Raw genomic sequence first — 23,251 nt, 5'->3', positions numbered from 1 at the left:
TGATATATGAACACATTTTCAGCTATTATATAAATTTCAGTCATTTCTTTACATATCGTGCATGCAATTAAGGTATACAAGATTTAAACTACATTGCATACAGCTCTTCAGAATGTTTTTCATGTTATACGTTTTAAATGTGATAAGTTGCTTTCTTCAGAATGCAGTTTAAAACTACGAGTAAATTCAGCTGCTCAATGTGTTATTTTTTTTTAAATGTGTTTAATTAATTAATTTTATAATATGTTCATGATGTTTACTGTAGTATTTAACAGGCTATGTTTTCTTTATTATTTTTAATATAGCTGGTAAGAATAGTAAGAACATCATAAGAGTTCATGAGCACTTGTATGAGTGAATGCTTTCAAGCTAGTATTGGCTTGTACGAGCATCTAGAGGGCCAGTGTGACTGTGTCAGCTTGATGAAGTGGCTAGAGTACATGCTTGGTCCATTCAGCACAGTAACAGTGAAGAAATGTTTGTTCGTTGTAAGCAATTGAGTCTTTAGTGTACAAAGCGAGGACAAAGAGGGTTGACATCATCAGTCAACATATGACATGCATTGTGACATGTGACTGACCATGACCTTAAAACATCGACTGTCATCCTCAGCAAAAAACAACAAAAGCAAACTTGACCACCATTCTTGCTGAATGACTGTTTGAGGATTTCACACCCTTCAACCTTGTGATGGATTTGCAGCTAAAAAATAGTCACAAAGAGCATTTGCATGACAAGTGTACTCCTCATCTGGTACAATAGAAAGTCAAATCTAAAAAGATTTAAAGGAGAGATGCTACCACCTACCCGAGTAGCCCTGCTGCCACAATCCTGGCCAACTACATACCAATGAGAGACAAGACGTATCCTATCAGGTGCCAAACCTCCCACCAGTTGAACAAAACGGGTGGGAAGTGAAGGATGGCATGTACATTCCACCAGATGCCTTCATTTATCGGCACCTGCACCTCAAGGTCACCAAATGTGGATGGAAACAAATTAGACTGTAGTGGAACAAAAGAGTGTGGCAACCAAACCAGAGATGAGTATGACCATGAGGATTATAATAATGAGTGATGGTGGATTCAGTGGCTTTTGATAAATTGAAAATTGGTGACGATATTGGTGGAATCGGCACATGAATTGTGATGCAATGCACAGTGTGTATATGGCGTTATGTAAATAATTAAATATTAGAATTAAACTAATTTACTTTATATTTACTTATCCGTTATCAACATCGACACTTTCTAAATTATTTGTTTATTGGTAGGCCCTATTGGTTGAAAATAGCATTATCGTCCATCCCTAATTCTGATTCTAAATTGTCCGTAGATGGCAATGTGAGCGTGATAGGTTGTTAGTCTGCATTTTCCCTGTGATTTGCTGGTGCCCAAAGTCAGCTGCTGTAAGCTCCAGCACACCCGTGACCCTAGTGGCAACATTGTGAACAGGGTGATACGGAATGAATGGATGAATTTATCATACTACTTCTGTGTGAACACACTCAAAATAGAGAGATTATATTTTGAAGCAATGTTTGCGTTGTTTTATACACAATTATTGATGCATACATTACCTCCAATAGATTTTACCTTTTCTTTCCACTTCAACCGTAGCTTTCTTTCATTTCTCATTGGAAAATATAGTTTTATGTTTGTCTGAAGTTTGTAGTTTTTCGAGTGCAAATATTGGCGAATGTCAGGACACTGTGTGCACTCTTACAATGGGAACTAGGGGTGGGAATCTTTGAATGTCTCACGATTCGATTCGATTCCGATTTTTGGGCCTGCGATTCGATTCAGAATCGATTTTCAATTAAGAACGCTTTTTGATTCAAAATGATTTGATTGACAATGATTTTTGCTTCAATCTGTAGAGTTGCAAGGAATTGTAATGATCTACTCCAGTCTGAATCGCTAATGGTAATTAGCACGCTACTCGCTGCACTTTTATCACTCAAAAGAACGGCTCCACACTGCAAAAAAAACAACTTTTATTGGAATAACTTGATCGTGACTTTTTCCTTCTACTCTCGAATCAAATCTAGTCAAATCGGGTATAACATGAACAGCGCTCCAAATAAAGGCACACACAAGGGCAAGACAGTATAAAATAATTTAAATAAAATCGATTCTGAATCGTACTAAATGAGAATTGCGATTCTTGTGAGAATCGTTTTTTTTGACACACCCCTAAAGAGAACATACTCACACTCAGACTTGACAATATTTTAAATGTTTATAAGAGCATACCAATTCAATGTTGTTTTTTTCACACATAGAATTCTCCCAATAAATATTTTACTTCTGGCAGAGAGTATTTTTATGTGATTAACACCTTTTCAGCAGGCCTCATTTCTGGTGGTTGTAGCCACTTCCAGGAAGTGACCTGATTTCAACAGGAAGTGACCCAGAAGTGGCCTAATATCAACAGGAAGTGACCATGCATGCATACTGAAATGTCTTCCTGTAAAAAAGTGTAGGCTTGTTTTCATTTGAAAGCGGGTCCAAAATAGCATTTCTTTCGATTCTGCTATGATACACTTTGTAATTTCAAGAATGCATGCAAAATCAAACAGACAAACACATATCCTTGGTCAACAGTTATTTTTTTATTTTTATCCACTTTACAGCACTGATGGAAGCTTCTTGAAATACGCTTAGACAGCTGCATGTAATTGGACTGCTGCCAGTGTACAGTATTATCACAGCCCATTTATTTCTTTATTTTTTGCTATGTTGCATCTGTGGGGGAATTATTATTATTATTATTTTTTAAATAGGTCTTAAACATTATACCACCTGCTCTACAGCTGGACCTAGTGTAATTGCACAAAGTGACTTGCAGTTGGGTGTGGTAACTACAGGACCTGCATTTATTATAATCTTTTTAGTGATGATTCACCTTAATTTTGCCATAACTGATCCATTTGGCAAGTCTACTTTCTTTTAAACCGATTGAGAACAATGGGAACTTGTAATGAATGAGTTTACATAATAATCTGTTCGGCTCTCTTCAGTTTCTAAGGTGAAATACATGTGACAAGTTTTCCACCACCCTCTGTTTTCTTTTCCTAGGCTGAAATAGATTATGCATCCCATTTTTAATTGATCCCACTGGGAAGGGAATTTCACAGTTGGGGGAGAGCTACTGTGGGTATACAATTATAGCATCCCCGATTGTGTGATCTTTCAAGCAAATGTTGGTCTAAATTACTTTTGTGTAGATTTGGCACTGTAACAATGCATGGACATTCAGTGAAGGTAAAGTGTTGTCCTGCCACATTTTTCATCAGTGCTGCTATCATGTTTGGGTTCTGTTTTTGGTTGTGTGTCTCCCTTGGTCTTGTTGAGTATAGTCCTTCCTCGTTAGTGTGTATATTTAGTCTACTGTCTCCCCTCTGTCTGGGTTGGATCATTGTCGCTGTCACCACTCTTGTGTTTTGTTGTTACTTAGATTTTTGGTATTTTCAAAACTTTGCTGGTTTTGTTTATTTCGAGTTTTACCCAGTTCCCCTGTTAGTGTTTTTGTTAAATAAATTTTTTCAGTATTACATGCATCCCTGCCGTGGTTCTCCTGCATTTGGGTCCTCCACCCCTTCGTGACAGAATGATCCATCCCAGACTGAACAAAACCAGAGAACTAAATACAAGCCAACTGACGAGACAACGAGAGATATCTGGACAAGACACAAGTGGCTGGGGGAGATGATTGGATGACACAAGGGAACAGGATGACGAGTACAAGTGCAAGTGCAGACAAAACCTAACAAGCAAGACAGGACACCAATCATAACAATACAAGGCCATGGGCTGCAGCGGCAGCACGTGCGCCGCCAGAAACGGGAACTGGTGGCGGCCGCAGCACGTGCGGCGCCGGAAACGCGAACTGGTGGCGGCTGCAGCACGTGTGGCGCCAGAAACGCGAACTGGTGGCGGCCGCAGGACGTGCGCCGCCGGAACGGGTACTGGTGGCGGCCGCAGGACGTGCGCCGCCGGAACGGGAACTGGTGGCGGCCGCAGGACTTGCGCCGCCGGAACGGGAACTGGTGGCGGCCGCAGGACTTGCGCCGCCGGAACGGGAACTGATGGCGGCCGCAGGACTTGCGCCGCCGGAACGGGAACTGGTGGCGGCCGCAGGACTTGCGCCGCCGGAACAGAAACTGGTACCTGCCTCTTGCGCTGCTGGGTCCGTTTTTGGTTGGATCATTCTGTCACGAAGGGGTGGAGGACCCAAATGCAGGGAGGCAGGAGAACCACGGCAGGGATGCATGTAATACTGAAAACAATTTATTTAACAAAAACACTAACAGGGGAACTGGGTACAACTCAAAATAAACAAAACCAGCAAAGTTATGAAAAGACCAAAAACAACAAAACACAAGAGTGGTGACAGTGACAATGATCCAACCCAGACAGAGGGGAGACAGGAGACTAAATACACACACTAACGACACAACAAGACACACCTGGGGCAAGACAAGTGGCTGAGGGCACTGATTGGTTGACACGAAGAAGGGCAGGACTACACTCAACAAGACCAAGGGAGACACACAACCCAAACATGACAGCTACTAGGTTGCCACATAGGACCGTACACTTCAAAACAATGACAAAAATGCCATTTTAAACATGGACATAAAACATGCATGCGGTCAAAAATTCATCTTCTTAATATATTTCATTTTTCATAATATATGTCTCAATGCATGTATAAAAATCCAGCCTTCAACAACAAAGGGTTTGAATTTAAAAAAACAAAAAACACACATTCTGTGATTTCCCTCACCACCTCCACTCACAACTGCAAGGGGGTCTCGTGCATAAAAAGTTAATTTTTTAATTTACCATTCAAGGATGGCACAACATTTCTGAACGGCAAACCATCATTAAGTGCAAGAATTTTAGTGCATTTTTTTTGTTCAGAAAAATCAACTCACTCAAACTTTTTATATGATTGAGGTGCTATGTTTGTCCTGCATGTCATTAAAAATCAGCAAAAAAAATTCAATATTTGGCCTACTCACATAGTGTAATGTCTCAAACTATTTTTTACAGTGCAGTACATCTTTTTAACTAACTTCAAATAACTTTATGAATTAGTATGAAATTACTATATCAATGAACTAAAAGATGCCACCATATTTGTATTAGATTAACATTTTTCCACTTTTATGTTAACAAGAGTATGAAAACCCGGGTGGGGGGGAAACTATTTAATTTTTTTCTGGAAGGTTTTTCTTTTATTTAGAGCCCTGAGGGACATATTTTAAATACACTTGTATGATGGTTTTAGACACTGTCATCTAAATGTTTTATGTACTAATGTCGTGTATGAATGGTGTGTATCTGTTTTACAAATCAAAAGCATATAAAAGAGCTTTAGTTTAATGATTCAAAGGTAATCTGTGAAGAGATTCCCTGATGACATTAGAAATGAAGCACAATAGACCGTTTTCTATTGTTCTGTTAATCCCAAGTTACACGGAAATGCAGACAGTCAATTACTGATTGAAGTACAAAGTTTAAATATCTGGAGAAAAGACACGAAGCACAAGGCCAGCATGCAAACTCCACAGAGAAGTTTAAACCAGAATCGCATGCAACTTGGAACATTCATAAAGGGAGACAAAAATTATCTTGAAGTCAGATGTAGAAATACAAATTTAGAATCTAAAACAAGATCTTCAGTGCAGTTGTTTCAGTTTCACTGCAATTCAAGATAATTTTAAATATTTAAATATACCGTTATACTAATTATAATACCATAATAGGACATTCACCAATTTACAATTTAAATTGACGGAATTAAACCGAAATGATGGATCGGTAGTTTGTTTTCATCTTAACATCGGTAGTTTTCTTTAGGGTTAGGTTTTTTGTTCCTCAGCCAGAAAAAAAGACCGGTGGTTCAGCATCGGCTCGGAAGATGGGTGGTGGTGGTGGGGGGGGGGGGGTTCATTTCAGTCTGGCTCTGGGCTGTCCATTGCTTTTGTACGTCTGTCTCATTTCACAATTCATCAGCTGAGCTTGACTGTCAAGTGAGGCATCAGCCACAGCGATCCATCAGGCCTGACATGCACACAATTTTCCACATTTGAGAGATGAGGTCCCAGCATTCTAATTCCATTTGCCCCATCACCGGGCTAAGCTATACTACAGGACGCATAGCCCACCTTATTGACCTTTACGTTTCTGTCATTTCATAAATTCCTCTAACCCATGTTCCATGAAATCCATTTTCTTTGTATTTACTCTTTATATATTGATCTGCCAAACATAGAAGCACCTAGCTTTGTTTATACAGAATAAGCATGCAAATTAATGACCTGAACTCCTCCCTTGAATCTGGCATGGTCAAAATTGCTTTAGATGCAAAATCCCCCCACAACTATTGTAAGGTTTCCAACCTTTGTTTCCTTTGGAAGATCTTGGAAAGATAAGTTGCCAACCAACGTCATCTACTTATGTCCAACCTCTTAATTTGGCTCCAAACCTCACCATAACACTAAGACATTACTTTCCAAAATCACCAATGACCTCTCCCATCGCTTCCAACTCAAGACATATCAGTATCCTTATCTTTAACCTTTTTTTCCTTGCTTTTGACACCGTCTCCCATCCCATTTGCCCAAGCGCCCGTCTGAGGAGCCTTCTTCACCCATAACTCACAATAATAAGGTACACTAGTTTGTGTACTGCAACTCTTGTTTGGGAGCACAGTATACCCAAGGCGGAGGCAGCCCGGTTGATTCGATCCTGGGTGTCATTGAAGATATGGCATGTTGGAGTCAGGATACTGCTTATGGTAGCAGAACTGCTCAATTACCTTTAGGGATGAAGACCGGAAGGATGACAGAGAACTTCAGTTGATTGTTTGTTGATCACTAAGCCTGGTGAGTAGTATAATGTTGACAGTAGTAGTCCAGTGCCTGTTGAAGGACAGCTGAGGAATTAGTTAGGAGTTCCAGGATGTTGACAAACTACACTAAATCTTCATCTTTGTCTGGAGGAGTCAGATGTTAACTAAGCTCCCATCAAGACACAACTAGACTGAAACACCAATATCCTTCTTTGTGGACTGGTGGAAGAAAAGTGTAGCTGCTGTCAGAAAAATGTTGAAAATCACTGTTTTACCACACCTTTCACACCTTTTTGTTCATAAACTCCAACAAATACATCTTGTACCGCTCCCGCTGATACGTTTGCAGCCGACCTTTTTTAGGTTGGACCAATCAGGCTATGTTAAGCCAGGACGAAACCAATAAGCGCCAATGGCGGCGGGAAATCCCCCCAAACCTAACAGATGAATGGATGCTGCAATTAATTATGTTCTCGCTATATTACTCACAGTTTCGTGCATTTATATCTGTTAAAGATGTCCGTGCTCCCTCCCTAACATGAGACGGAAGACGAGATTTTCATCCGTTGCCTTGATTGTTCAAAACAAATATGCAAAGATGCCGCATCGTCCAATCAGCTCGAAGTATTGTACAGCAAGTCCCACCTTTCTCGAACGGGTCTGCCTAGTGAAGTACCAGATTGATAATGTGAAGAACTCTCTCTCTCTCTCTCTCTCTCTCTCTCTCTCTCTCTCTCTCTCTCTCTCTCTCTCTCTCTCTCTCTCTCTCTCGAGTGAATCACAATCATCAATCTGGCTGGTGAAGTTAAGCCAATCCAGGGCAAATAAATACATTTAAATGTACATATTAATAATAACATTTAAAAAAGTTCCACGTTTGACTTTGATTGAATGCATTACTTTTCATTGTGCCCCTGTCCACTAAAATAATATTGATTCAAGTAACTACCTAAAAATAAACACCATAATGCCTAAAACACCCTGGGTGACAGAATTATATACGGCAGCTCTATGTTCTGCTTCTTTAGCTGAATCCTAGTATTTTTACCAGGTTGTTTTTATTATTTTCTTTTTTGATGGCACAGAAGATGAGTGATGATGTCTCTTCATCAGCATTGGCATCATTGCCTTACTCCATCATCCTCCCGGCAGTCGATTTGCAGCCACCGAAGTGTGAAGCTCTATAATGATGGGGTATTGACCCGTTTGCTGTTTGGCAAAGAGGATTGAGGCAGGAAAGAATTGTTCCTGTTTTCCTTGCAGAATTCTGATGGCATTTGGGTGCTTTGGGCAGTCTATCGAAACTTGATTGCTTGATAGAATAGACAGTACAACCATCAGTTGACATTTCCTTGACTATTTCTTACATTTTGATATGGCTTCAATATATTTTAATTACCTAGTTAATCACACCTAACAGATACATTCAATATCTAGTGTGATTATGGTGCCTGGAAGTCAGGGTGTAGTAACAGGTGTAGTATTTATTTCTGGGACAAGACACCCTTTCACTCTGACATCTCGCCGCAGAAAAATTTAAATTGTATAAATATAAATGAGCGACATCTATTATACTTACATAATTCAGAACAGTCTTAGTTAAAAAAATGTAAAGATCAAACCTACATGTGTTGCTTTTCCTTGCATTGGTCAAAGGAAAAACATTTTCCTTTTTGCCTGTTTTCCTTTTTTGTGTGAGCCATCTCTGTAAGAAGATAATAATTTGACAATAATTGGACTGTATAGGTTGTTACTATACTTAATTATCCACAGAGGTAGCAAATCGAGGTCTAGAAAGTAAAAACCCTGCCACAGTTTGACTTTAGCCCCAGGTGCTAGCTAGCAAGCTCCCTAGCTATCTCCCATGGTGATTGTCAAGGCGCTATCTGTGACCCCTGCACGATCTGTGACGCGCATGTGCGGAAGATCGGCCATCTTGGATCGCTAACTACGGCAACAACACTAGAACAAAATACCTTCATATGCCTGCGCGATATTGCGCGTTCGTAAAATGATACATTAAAACAATCTTAGATTCTTGATTCAATTTTAAAGTAACTAAGTAACTTTTGCTCCTATATGTTTTAAAGATGAACATTTTACTTTTGACCCCATTATATTTCCAGTGAGTCTGCATTGTTATACTTTACAGTAGGTCTGCGGTGTTTGTGTTTTAAATTACCCTCACCCAGTCTCAACCCCTATGCTATTGTAACCCTAAGATGTTGTTGTCATTTCCGGAGGCTGGTGAACTATAAATAGTTTCGAGTTGATGTTTTCTGGCATCTTCTTGCTTAATTAACCACACGACAGGACAGGATTCAAGCACAGCTCTCTTATTTAACTCTCTTCTCGAACGAGGCTCTCTCGGTTGCACCTCTCTCCTCTCTCTGCGCTCATGACATGCGCAGTACACAAAACACTTCAGCATGTAAAACTAAAATAAATACAAAAACAAAAGTAAAAATTTACAAAACAAATATAAGTCAATTGCAAGTAAATAAAAAAATACACATTTGCAAACGTGTTACACTATGATAATGGCCACACATTGTTCTAAAGACAATAACAATAAACCGTACCCACTCTCATAGTTAGAACTACTTTGCTTAAATAAAAAAAATTAACATAAACAAACGTGCATCTTTCCTGTACCTTTCGCAATGTCTGTTTCCTTTTTTTTTTGTGTGTGAACGTGTTTTGACCTATGTGGTTGCCGTAGTTAGCGATCTAAGATGGCTGATCTTTTCCGCATTCGCGTCACAGATAGTGCAGGGGTCACAGATCTGCCTTGACAGTGCTTGTTTACCTGCTAGGGATTTAGCTAGCTAGCATCAGTGGCTAAAGCCAAACTGTGGTAGGGTTTTTACTTTCTGGACCTGGATTTGGCACCTCTGATTATCCAGCAAGTATACCAGCCCCAGCTGGCTGTTTAAACTAGCCTGCATTTATTCTCTGTATACAATATAAACTAGCTCAATGTCAGTATAAATATTGGCTAAAATATTGAAAAAACTTCAGGTAAATTGGTTTAATTAATTGAGTATACCATAGTGTTGTCAATATATACTTGTTTTTAGTCACTTGGCGGCAAACACTAACACACAGGTCATAAATGCCACCTTACGACAGTCAGTTACAACAGAAAGTGTATGTTTGATTCAGACAGTCAATTGTGAACAATGTAATTTAATGCGAGTTTATTTTAGTTTGTCACATTTCAGGGACAACAAAACCCTACATCAATCAATAGGAACAACTATCTTTTACTTTCATAATAGGAAAAAACGGGGTAGTTCTCAGCCGTTTGTGGTTCTATTTCGTCCCTCATAGAACCGTAGTTACATATGTAACTTTTGTTTTATTTACTTGTAATATTTTTATCATCACAATATGACAGCTGTATGCAATTTGATTGTAGTTTGTCATGGTTTTATTTGTTATAGTGGACGCCAGGATTATGGCTGCTGTTGTAAATTTACCAATCTTACCGGTATATGTAACATTTTTAACATGAACACTATGCAAATCAACTTCCGATTGTGATTGGTTAGCTCGGATCAAATCATGAACCAGAAGTGTTGACACTCATGCAAATTATGCGTTTTATTGGTTTAGACATGCAAATATGTCATGCCCACTGCAATAATCTATGTTTAAAGAGAGTTTATTCAAAAGACATAAAAAAATGTTGTGGTGAATGTTAAAAAAGTTATGTATAACAAAGTCAAATGTATTATTCATTTTGATTTTTGGGGGAGATTTGCGTTATGTATTCTAAAGACGTGTATTTATGAATGTGTCTGTGTGTTCATTTTACTTTATTTAACCTTCAACACATTCTTCGACCTGACTGCAGATACAAAGGAGAACAAGGCAAATAAACAAATACAAAATGAATACATATGCAGAAAAAAAAGACAAAAAGACATAAAAATACTTTTCTACTCATACTTCTACTAGTACTAGTAATAGTAGTACTACTACGAAGAATGATGATTATACTCCACCGTGCATGATGTCACTCACATCCTATACAAACTCACTTTGAAAGCAAACGCTGATAGTTCATTCGTTGATGAACAACTCACAAAGTAATTTTCCTCGTCCCACTGAGTCATCTGTTTTTCTTCACTTCACTTTCTATCACCGACCATTATTCCTCTCCACATCTATCCCCGGGACGTTGGGGGCACAGAACTCCACACGGCTCCAATCCTTGCTGCTGTAGAATTGCAGAACAATCTAACAACTATGACATTCTCCACTCAACAAGAAGCAAAGCTGTTAAAGTGCAAAACAACTATCATTCTGCGACTGTATTGGTGCATTTGAGGGTCCAAAAGTGCTGATGTTCTTTATTGTCATTCTCAACAAACGCTATATGAAGGAGCAAAATAACAATGGCTGATACTTTCTTCTATTGAATATCATGGCCAGAAATGCCAAAAAGAGTCCACAACAGGTAATAGCCAATAAGTGACTTTGTTGACTGTGCAGAAGCTTCACAGTCAATACAGTTCATACTCATACATTATTGTGTATACGTGTTGAACAAGAGCAAAAGTACTAAGAAATACAGGCCCACAACTTCTTCTGATATCAACAACATAGCTTCCTAATAGCCAACAAAGGAACATTTCTGTAAATCAACTGTAAATTAGACAATGTGCAATTTCTGAGAAAATTGTGTGTGAAAGCTGTGAGGCTGAATGAAAAACAGGAATTAGGAACAGGAATATCAAATGATTTTGAAGTATAATGAATTACATGGAATGATATACAATGAACTGGAAATACAATATCTGAGCATGTTGAAGTTGAAATGGTTTGAATCCATCAAGAAATGTTCAAGTAGTCGGCAGGTAAAACGCTGAACAGTTGTAAATTGGAACGGTTTCAATTGGTGAATAAATGTAGAAATTGTAATGGAAAAAGAAGAAAGGGTTAAGGTGTTTAAAATCAAATAGGGTTTGAAGTAAGGGGTGAAGAATCAAGTAGGGAATGGATCTAATATTCATCCCTAAAGTGAAATGAATGAGTTAAATGTTTTGAATGTCACTTTGAAATGATGTAAATGTGTAATGTTGAATCTGCCATTGGAAATTAATGGGTAATAGTAGGTACAACATCGAGAAATGTGGGTAAGGTGTGAACATTTGAAATAAATAAATAGATACAATCATGGCGTGAATATTTGGAATATGTTAAAATTGGAATGGTGAAAATTGGATGAATTATGTGAATGAAGTAAGGTGTGAGGAATCAGGTAGAAAATGGAGTAAGGTTTAAGATATCAGGTAGGAAATTGAGTGAGGTTTGAAGAATGAAGTAGGGAATTGACTAATAACCATCCCTAAAGTGAAATGAATGAGTTGAATGTAAATATGAAATGTTGAATCTGCTATTAAGAATGAATGGGGAAATTAGGGTACAAAATCGAGAATTGTGGGTTAGGCTTGAATATTTGGAATAAGAAAAATGAAAGCAAGAATGGCGTGAATATTTGGAATATGTTAAAATTGGAATGACGAGAATCGGATGAATTATGTGGAAGTAGATGGATGCCCAAAACAATGGGAGGAACAAAACAAAGTTATAACGTGAAGGCTACAGCCTTCACACAATTAACAATTTAATATACAAGAACATTTTTGATGAGTTCTCAATTTATTCACATACTCTGATTAATTTATTCTACAATACTGATGTTGTTCAACAATTGTAAATTACTTATATATTGTATTTGTAACGATAGTTTTATAGGTAGGTGGATCTGCAATCTGTCAAGAGGGATTACGATTCTTAAAAAAAATCTTCTAAATACAGTTTGGACAAGGGATTGTGTCTGCCCTGCATTATGAGCCACAGCTATTCGACAACAAGATCTGGATTAAGACCAATGAACTTGGGGGGGGGGGGGTGAATAATCTCCAGCAGTATGTTCACTGGGTCACCGGGGACTCCTTGTTCACATGGGACTTTTTCCCACGCATCTAAAAGCTCAAGATAATGTCTGTCCTTGGACATATTGTCATCTTTTGCAAGTGCACAACCCTTCTCTCGCTGAGGATTTTGCTTTTTGTGCCTACAGGCTTGCCAGTCCACAGTCAAGGCGATTCTCAATACGACAAAAAAATGATGGACAATATCACCGTCAGACAAGGAGAGACAGTCTTTCTCAGGTGAGTTACCACACTTAAAAAAATAAAAATAATAATACATTTCCTCTCTCAGTCAGATGCAAAATTGAAATGCTGTCTGTTCCAACATGTTAATACTTAAATTGATTTTTTTTCTTCTCCAAAACCAGCCAATGCACACATGGTACACCGTTAACTTTTGTACGTTTTTCTGTAACTACAGCAAAAGTGTGCTTGTGGGTTGGGTCAAATGAAACTAAATACTTGTCACTGCAGAGGACTGTTGGGTGATGCTACAGAGGAAAAAGTCACATTGTTATAATACTATGCTAGACAAGCAATTCTATAAGAGATTGCCAATGGTGACCTTTTCCCTCCTCTATGCCTTCAGAGGCTTACTGGACATAGAGGGATTTATGCTGCTTTCAAATGCTCTCGGGAATCTTGAATGTAATCTTAACATAAGTATAATCACAGAATTTATTTGAGGTTGTCTTGTTTATTGGGTGAAAAATACATGATGGATCTTCTTATATAATTGGAAAATGCTGTGTTGAATACTCCAATGTTGATTGTAAATTATGCTGTATGTTTACTGTGTCTGCTTGACGGATATTTTAACGACATGTCAAGTGCGTGTCAGATGAGCAGTGATTACTATTCTCGTTCGTAGCTGTGCAAACTGTGGAAGGCGGCCGGAGATTTTTGTCGACGGTGGTGTTGGGGTTGGGTACTGCCGGGCAAAAAAGGACCATTGGTTCACGAAACTCGTGAATTTCCCGATGCTTTCTGGTCATCTTTTTATGTATCCATCCGGTGTACCGCCGCGTCCTACAACCCCCTCCCCGTTCCCCTACCCTCCAACCTAGAAGGAGTGGCCGCTAAGAATTAGGAGCCGCGGGCGGGCCGCCACTGCTCAATGAATGTGGAGGAAACACTGGCACATACTTTGTACTTTCTTTGGAAAATCATCTCTCCATTACATGAGAATTATTTTCCAATGGGAGTCTGTGACATTAGAATTACCCTAACGGTTAGTATGCTAACACCTTATTTGGGACAAAGCTTCTCATATGGTTTGTTTAACATCATACTTATTCTGGGATTACCATTTGAAAATGGGCACCACTAAACAGAAAACTAAGTGAAATTGATGTACAGCAAATGGAACACATAAACATCTAATTAAACACAAACATCAGCATTAACGATAAAATATGTGATTAGCTATAATATTTACAGCGTCATCTTCCCCAACATAACACAATTGAATCTGCACTTCCCAGTATGCTTAGCTATATTTTGTAGAATGGTGTTGAAAAGGAAGTGTTTTTTTTTAATACTGTTGTTTCCTGTAGTAGTAGTAGTAGTTGTTGTGTGCTGTATATACGTTTAGTATGTGTCACGCTGATTTAATTTCTGTATATGTGCATATGTGCTATATGTGGACAGAAAAGCAAAGAGGTGGATGTTAAGCGTTGAGGTAGTATGACTTGTGGAACAAGGCTCCACAACTAGTAGTGGTCTGGAGGAAATGGTGACAAGAGAAAGAAGTCAGCAGGTAAAGCACGCCACAAAAAAAGCATAGCAAAAACACAGTTGTGTTGGCCGAAGTACCACTTTTGGAAGCGGGAATCATCTGGCACCTGCACGTAGATTAGGCAGAAATCATTAACTCTGGAGTTAATTACCGATCAGCTGCAGGTGTGCAATAATGAGTGAAGTGTCAAGAAGTGGCCCTCTCAGCCTGAAAAGATAAAACCAATGATTTAATTTTGTTTGTACCATGAGTATAAGCAAAGTGCGCATAGCGTTTGCACATCCGTAAAAATCATGTTTAAAAAAAGTGGCTACCAAAGTAGTAGGGATGCACAATAATGCTATTTTTAACCGATACCAATAAACCAATTATTAAGAAAGTGTCGATGTTGATAACCGATTAGTAAGCCGATAATTATTTGCAAAATTAACTTGAATATAAATATACTTTCGAGTCCCACTGTAAGTCTAACATGTACAAATACATTGAAACATGTAAAGCACCATGAACCTGAATTGTATTGATATCTCTGCTTCAAAGACAACCAGTAACTCATTTTGATTTTGCCAAAACAAAGCAGTCATGTTTTAAAAATGCAACGAACAACTACGAGGGTAACATTTAGGGGAGACCCAGTAAAGAAAGCCCACACGGGCGACTACCATGTCGCCATGATGCATCTTCTGTGAACACGAGGTCGTGCGCATTGTGACGTCACAAATATGTGACACTACAAAAGGAGAGGGGAGGGGTTGAGGACTTGGGCACAACTTGAGCCACAACCACAACAGATGGACCAACGTGGCAAGTCTATTATTATTGGCAGAAGTCTGCACAATGTTGGAAAATCATGTGATATGTGATATAGTTGCTGAATATAGCGATATTGATATTGCGATATTTAACATGTACCAAAATAAATGCAATTTTTATTATCTAATGAAATAATAAAACATTTTCATGCAGATAAATAAGCAAACTCTATATTCTTAGTTATTTAATTGTAATTACCTCTCGATAATGTTCAACTATTGGATGGCGGTGCACATTTTAATTAGCGTCAGATAAAAGCATAACATTTTATATGGAACTTATTGCATGTCTTTGCCAATATTGCGATATCGATATTTTTTCAATAAATTGCGCAGCCCGAATCGTCAAATTTCTTTATTATCTTGTTAATCTGTATGACGTCAAATTGGCTGATAATTGTAGATGATTATTGGCCACCGATATTATCGTGTATACAAAGTAGCCCTACAAAGTGGCCCCAGCATGACCCGGAAGTCGTGCTCTAATGCTGCTGTGGCCTGGGCGGCTCCTGGGGGCTGTGCGTGCTTCGTCGGGCTGAAGTCAACGGCTCCCCCCTTTGGTGGAGGTTCTCATGCATGACAGATCTACCACGCCAGCATCTACTAAAACTCTAAAATATATTTTTTTTTTTCACTGGTCGCTGAAGGTGTAGGTTGGCGTATTATTACCAAAATAATTGTGATTATTTTTTTCATAATCAAGCAGCCTTACTATGAATATCCATGCAAACGCCACACGAACAAAACCTCAAAGCTGTTTATGTTCAACAAATATGCGTATTAGGGAAACTGTGGCAGACACTTGAAACATGGTTAAACTGTTTGATGTTAGATGAAGCAATTATATCTTACATAATTACCATAGACTAATGGATAGTTACAGTATGTGAAAGTGGGAACGGAGAGGCTTTGGCAAATGGCTTGTTCTATATTTAGCTTTCTGTATTGTTCATGAGTTTAATCTCCTATCTCCAGACGATTCTTAACTGAAAACTATCTGAACTGTGAAACTGCGGCAGTTCATTGTATATAATTTCTGGATGATATTTTTTTCTATTCCTCACCCATCTCACTTTGAAGTGATTTAAATTCAGCCTAAAATAATTAGCAAATTATAAAGACACTATAATGAACTATGGTGGATTTAAACCAGTGCCGTTGTCTCTGAATATTCATTTCCAACAATCAGGAAGAGTGTGGCTCTGTAGTGGACAGAACCAGTAACTCAGAAATGTTATTGCTGGAGCAGTCAAGGTGAGCCTTAAGTAATTTTAAGATACTTGTTCTCAGTTTAAACATTGCATAATCAGGTATTGACCGTTTAATATGTTTTCTCAAAAATAAGTTGCATATCATATGTGGTCTGGTGCAATCTCTCCATATACTTCTTGAGGTCGTGGGACTATTGCAGCTGACCTGGGGTGCAAGTTGAAATACACACTAGACCAGTGGTTCTCAACTGTTTTCATTCTGGGACCCGCATTTTCCTATTGTTAGAAAATTAACACTTAACTCATTCAAACCCAAAAACGTGTAAATACGTTTTATGTTTTTTTTTTTATAACAGCATACAGAAGGCTTTGATACAGCTTCTGACATGAAGAGGTGGCTTAAAGCAATGGTATTTATTACAAAAAATGGCCAGCAGGTGGCAGCAGAGTATAAAAGATCAGCCAGGGCCATGTTACAACAAGCTCTTTTTGCCATTGTTTTCAACAGGAATGTGAATAATGATGAAACTTACCTATATTCTAATGCTAATTTCTGCAAAATGGAAACAGATACAAATATAGTTGATAGTTTCCTGATGAAAGAAGAGACTCTAATCTTTCTTTTGGTAGGTTACATGTGTTTATAGCAATAGAACAGAATTCTGTGAGCCTTGCAAAATCAGTCAAAATCCAGTAAAACAGCCGGGAGCAATGGGGGTTGCGTCAGTGAAAATGGCTGGGAGTGAATGAGTTAAGAAGGGAAGATGTTGGCGCACAAATCCTTTCCTAAACAAGGGCTTAGTCAGAATGGCTCCTAAGAAAAGGGAAAGTGCTAAATATAGCGTTAGGCAGAAGTCATAGATGAGTGAAATGGATTTGGCTTGTGTTTCTTCTTTCATTGTGTAACGATCATTGGCTCTGTGCATCACTGCAATACAAGTAGGGTATAATCTATTGTACCTTCGTTGTTGTTTTTTTGCGCTTTATCAGACTTAAAAATGAGCGTGCTCCCTGATGATAGTATGAACAAATTGGCCAAGAGACCAATTCATATTTTTTTTGTTGGCCGTTGATGACTATTAAATCATCTTAATGGGTTACAGTTGTCACAATATAATTTTTATGACGGCCAGCTGATATACTGTGCATTATGAGTTCATTTTGCTGGGCTTTGAATCTAGCTGGCAATAATGTTTCGTGTTTAATATAGAACAGTTGATAAACACAAGATATTTAGTACTTAATATATAAAGTCACTTGGATACATTTAAAATTGCATATATGGCCAAATTCAAACCACATTAATGTTTCCTCCTAAGTCATATCTAGATAATTTGAAGAATATTAGCTAACAGAGCAAAATGTTGCTATTTTTTGGCATGGGTAGAAATCGGCCAGTTGACTGACTTGTTCTTCATCGAGTCCACAGTGTTGTTGAGTATCACTCGCTCATGTTGCTGTTTTTTCAGTTCACTCCTCACTGACATGATTCAAATGTCTTTCATATTGTTAACTAGCAGTCTGCTGCGTGTATTTCGCAGATACTCATGTTAAAATGTAACAAATAAAAGTGAAAAATACTCTTTCATGGACATGGATAAATCACATAGTTAATCTTTCAATGGACGATCTAAAGCTTTAATAGTTTACCCAGAGTCAAAGAAGCCAGTAAGCACAGGAAAGGAGGTTTTTATCTCATTATAGGTCGACATCTGTAGCTGTTAAATTTGTGACCTGCATGCACAAATGTGTAACTCTGGTGTTTGCAGGTCTGGGAGAAACAAAGACAAGAAGACCTGAAGGTCCTGTAGTGTAGGATATGATACTCTGTGACACTATGGCATGTATATTCAAGAAGTATTTATTCATTTTCCAGCCCCATAAGATTGGATGCAGACAAAGAGAGTGTGTGCACCATTTATTTTATTTTATTTTTTGGATTTTCCACAGTTCGGACATAAGCTTGTTATCAAAATAAAACTGGAATAATTTAAGACAGCCCTGTCCAGAAGTTTTTTCATTATTCTCCATCTTAATCCTGACATCTTCCGGGATTGCCAACATGATTCCACGTCAGATAATTCCAAAGACTCTAGGTTTTTCTTTTTTTCTTTTTTAAATAATTAAAGCAAGGAATTAGTTTTCTGCTCAAATAAAAACTAGAATTACATGTCAGAAGTTGCAGGAATTAACTATATTTGTATATTAGGGGCTTTTTTGTGTATGTTGATGACTCATTCACTCCAAGCCATTTTCACTGAAGCAACCCCCTTCACTTGAGGCTGTTTTACAAAAATGTTATTGATTTTGCAAGGTCCACAGAATATTGTGTTCTATTGCTATAAAAACATGGAATCTTAAAAAAACAAAAAACAAACATGGAACCTAACAAAAGAAAGATTCTAATATTTTCTTTCATCAGGAAAAAAAAGTATGTTTGTATCTGTTTCCGTTTTTGCAGCAATTAGCATTAGAATATAGCTAAGTTTCATCATTATTCACAAACCTGTTGAAAACACTTAGAAAAAGAGCTTGTTGGCCCTGGCGGATCTCTTATACTCTGCTGCCACCTGCTGGCCGTTTTTTGTAATAACGACCATTGCTTTAAGCCACCTCTTCATGTCAGTAGTATCAAAGCCTTCTGTATGCTCTATCATAAAAATATTGTGACAGTGCTTCTGTCAGTGCAAAATGCATTCACCCCTTTTTCCTTCGTGGGCTGAGAGCAAACTTTGTGCTTTTAGAACCTGTCCTCAGTCTGACAAGCTGCCATTGTCAATGGAATGAATGCATGTCACTGATGGCTGTACCGGTCTGTCATTTTGTGTGCTTGCGTGTTGGAGGGAAACCAACAACCAAATCATCTTATCAGTGTCTATATGGCAGCCTCAATTATTACTATTACTATTATTATTATTATTGCACTTTATTTGTACAGTATTCCATTGTTTTGTTGTTATCACGGATATCTCTCGTTGCATGGTGGCATGTGTGTGGTTTGGCCGTCTATCTGGTGTGCAACAAAAATATGCAGCAGAGTGTAAATCCCTTTAGGCATTGAAATGTACAAAGGCGTATAAGGGCCATGTATAAATATATATTTTTTAGAGGGTGGGGGCAATATTCAGAGAAAAAAATCGTAAATTTCTACTTCATAAAGTGGCAAATTTGCGACTTTATAAAGTGGCAGATTTGCGAGAAAAAAACTCAGTAACTTACGAGAAATACACGTAGCGTAGCTATAGTCTAATGTGAGGATTCGTTGGTGGTTAATGGAACATTGTTTATAAAATAGAAAGGCAGGATGGAGATGGATTCATTCTTAATTTAAACTTTACTTGTGACACACGGCAGCTAGAGCGACAACACTTCCTGATCCCCTATCAGCTGACACTAACCAACACTAACCAATCAGAAGCTAGCATACTTTAGGTAAATGACGGAGAATAGCAGATTCGACACATCAACTTAGCTACTTGTACAAAAAAATACCTAAATGTATGAATGTGTAAATAATAATTGTGGAAACATAAATGTACAAGTAAATATTTATTTTAACAAATTAACTTAAATGTTTGTTCCTCAAGGTGTGGACCTTTGCAAAGCGAGGCGTCTTTGTCACTGGCAGTATCTAACACTTTATAAAGTGCGAATGTTTAGTATGATATGGTTGCCATTAGTGCTATCTCCTATTTTAAAACCCGACCGAAAAGTATTGGCACAAATATCCGAGTATTACACTACGTGTATTTCTCGTAAGTTTCTGAGTTTTTTTCTCGCAGATCCACCACTTTATAAAGTCGTTATAAAGTATAAAATCATTTTTTTCTTTGAATATTGCCCCCACCCTAATACGTCGTCATAGAAATTAGTATAGCAAATTAAAACAATAAAATAGTACCTCACAAAATGAATTTGTGTAATTACCATTTTTATTGAGAGTTTCCATTATGGCATTTGTCACTTTATTTGTATGCACATTGTTTTGCAGATTATTACATTTGAATTTATATAAAACATAGTCTTTTTTTGCAGTCTGTATTTTACTTGTAAGGATGCTAAAATTAATTAAAACAGTTTTGTTACGTAGTTAAAAGTCAAGTAAAACATTTGTTTGATAGTGTTTGTGTTGCTCACTGTAAGACGGTGAATGTTGCTGTCCCTTAAAGAAAATTGGGATACATCCCATCCCTTTAAAAGAAATGGGGTCTCCAGCATGTTTTTCCAGTAGTTGAGAGTGAATAGGGGATTGAGCTACACATGCGCATCCAAATAAAAGTAGTGCATGACTTTTTATTTTGTCTTTATAAAGGCTGCAAGGGGTCAGTTGGAGACGCGGGCCGGATGTGGTTTTCGGGCCCGACTTTAGCCAAATGTGTTGTAGGTCTTTAAATTAATCTGTAAGGTCAATGTAGGGCTTGTTCCTGACCAAATTAGGCCTCAATAAAAAACTTTTTGGTGGCCCCCCAGTGACTACAATCCTATCTTAGCATGATATTGCTAACAATAATTGGGTCATTTCTTTTACTTCAGTGCCATTTTATCCTTCAAAATATTTTTCCTTTAAAGCAACACTAAGGAACTTTCAGTTAATGCTGATTATGGCGGCACCATATGGACACAAGCGGTAATGTTATGCCTAAAGGAAGACCATATTTCGCATGAAGACAAGCACATTGCGTTGTTTTTTAAGTCATGCCAGCGAGTGAAAGCCGGACCAGTGTTGATCCTTGACTGTCCTTTTACGGGTAGCTTCCATTTTTCCATTTTTTTTGTCTCCTCAGACAAAACTTTTAAAAAGTTGTTGTGCAGCATCTGCCAGGAAAGTAATCGTAATCGTGTGTCGACATTCAAATTGACTTCTGTCTTTGTAACGAATGGGTAAAGGGGGAAGTGACGTATGCCATAAAGTAGTCAGCAAATTTGTCGTTTTTTGTGTGGCAGTGTTCCTACCATCCTCCTCAAAGTTGCTGTGTGCCAGTAAAAATGATACAGACCCCCTCAGGCCTTGGCAAAGGTACCATTCAACTAGTTTTAAGTCGATGTTTCATCAGAAGAGTTATGAAAATATTTGATGATGGTTGAAAAGTTCCTTAGTGCTACTTTAATATCAAACAGTGTTCATTAGATGAAAAGAAAAACCTATTGGTCCATCTTAACACGTTATGAGGCAACCATGTTTAAAATTGGTTTTGTAACTAACTAACCTAACTGTGGTTAGCAAACCTTTGCTAGCTTAGTTAGCTTCATGGAATGAACACAAAATAACTATATAAAAACTTAAATGACTGCAAAAAAAACAAACAAACACACAAGTACAGATATGTACTCAACAATAATTGGGTAATTACTAGTAGCTATTCTGTGCCATTTTAGCTATGAAACGGTTTTGTTTCCATTAACAGTCAATAATTTATCATTTAATATCCATCAGGGTTTATTATACTGTAAGAAAAACCTTCTGCCTATCTTGAGTAGGTTTGTTTTACTAGCCTAACTGTGGTTAGCAAACATTTGCTATCTGTTGTTATGACTGTCGAAGTAAAAAACAAACAAACAAAAAATACAACAGATATGACAATAAAATGTAATAAGACTATACATACCTAACTGAAACAATGAAGGTCACTTCAGTTTCTTGAGAAGCAGCCTTTTGTTTTACCTCACATCGCTTTGGCACCCATTGACCACAAATCACAAAAAAACAAATATATGGTGGCACCCCTAAACCATCATATATTGAAGAAATATTTTGCATGTGTAATTTCTAGAAAACTTTTGGCTCCCAGCCATATAAAAAAAGCAAACATTTTGTTTGTATATATATATATATATATATATATTCTGAATTACCCCCACTGCCCCCCCCCCCCGCCCAGCAAAAAAAAAAATATATTAATAAATTCTGCCGGTATGATGTTGGAACTTGTGGTTGAAGTCCTCATTGTATGACCTCAGGATAATTCAACTTCATTGGTTTCCCTTTATTTTGCAATATCAGTAGTGAACACAGAAATACTGTTCCTCTTTCACTTTCAGCTTAACTCTATTAAGCTTTCACCACAGTGAATCATCCTCTTCCATCTCTCCCTGCACAAGTCTTTTCACATCCATAAATCTCCTCTTTGCCCCCTTGAGGGTGTCACAATTTACAGCATCCTTCCACTTCCACTGTCCCCTCCATCACAGTTTGGCCTGCAAACCGTCCAGTTTGTGCTGTCCTTCTGGTAAGATAGTTTCTGATCCTGTCCATGCTACACAGCTGTGTCTCATGTCTTCTGGTCATTGGTCACATCTACAAACCATAAAACTGGTCTCACTACCGTCTTTTGAATGGTTGATTACAAGTACTTTGCTTTGTAATCTCACACTTCCACTTACCTCCCTCTTATTTACAGTCCACACAAAGTTTTTGTGCATCAGCTTCCTATTTTCACCACAGATCACAATGTCATCTGCAAGCAACATATACTAGTCCACAGAGACTCATGTCTGACTGGATCTTTGACCGCTGTCAACAGACAACCCCTAATCCATCTAAAATTCTCCTCATGAGACCTGTGATTTGTTTTTTTTATGTCAAATTTAATAGCTGACCAATTCCTGTTTTTGAGTGCTGCTTATTCCTCTTCAAGGCACTTATCACAGTCACTCTTCCGTGGAACACAGCATGTAGTAATG

General features: G+C 38.0%; 1 protein-coding gene across 8 annotated transcripts in view; it reads left to right on the top strand.

Moving 5' to 3' along the window:
• Positions 1 to 23,251, top strand: part of ntm (neurotrimin) — a 92,735-nt gene that overhangs the window by 35,794 nt on the left and 33,690 nt on the right. For 6 of the 8 annotated variants that reach the window (XR_015097394.1, XR_015097395.1, XM_086098528.1 and 3 more), the window contains exon 1: positions 12,814 to 13,049. Coding sequence is in view for 6 of the 8 variants with exons in the window: in XM_086098528.1 (XP_085954654.1) it covers positions 12,877 to 13,049 (173 nt within the window). In the remaining 2 variants the exon portion in view is untranslated. Of the gene's footprint in view, positions 1 to 12,813; positions 13,050 to 23,251 lie in introns of those variants that run through there. The other 2 variants (XM_086098525.1, XM_086098530.1) reach the window with 1 other exon arrangement.

Source organism: Leptonotus elevatus, chromosome 16 (assembly GCF_054856555.1).
Source record: "Leptonotus elevatus isolate MCC_2025b chromosome 16, RoL_Lele_1.0, whole genome shotgun sequence".
Lineage (NCBI taxonomy): Eukaryota > Metazoa > Chordata > Actinopteri > Syngnathiformes > Syngnathidae > Leptonotus > Leptonotus elevatus.
This window is presented reverse-complemented; position numbering and strand designations above follow the sequence as displayed.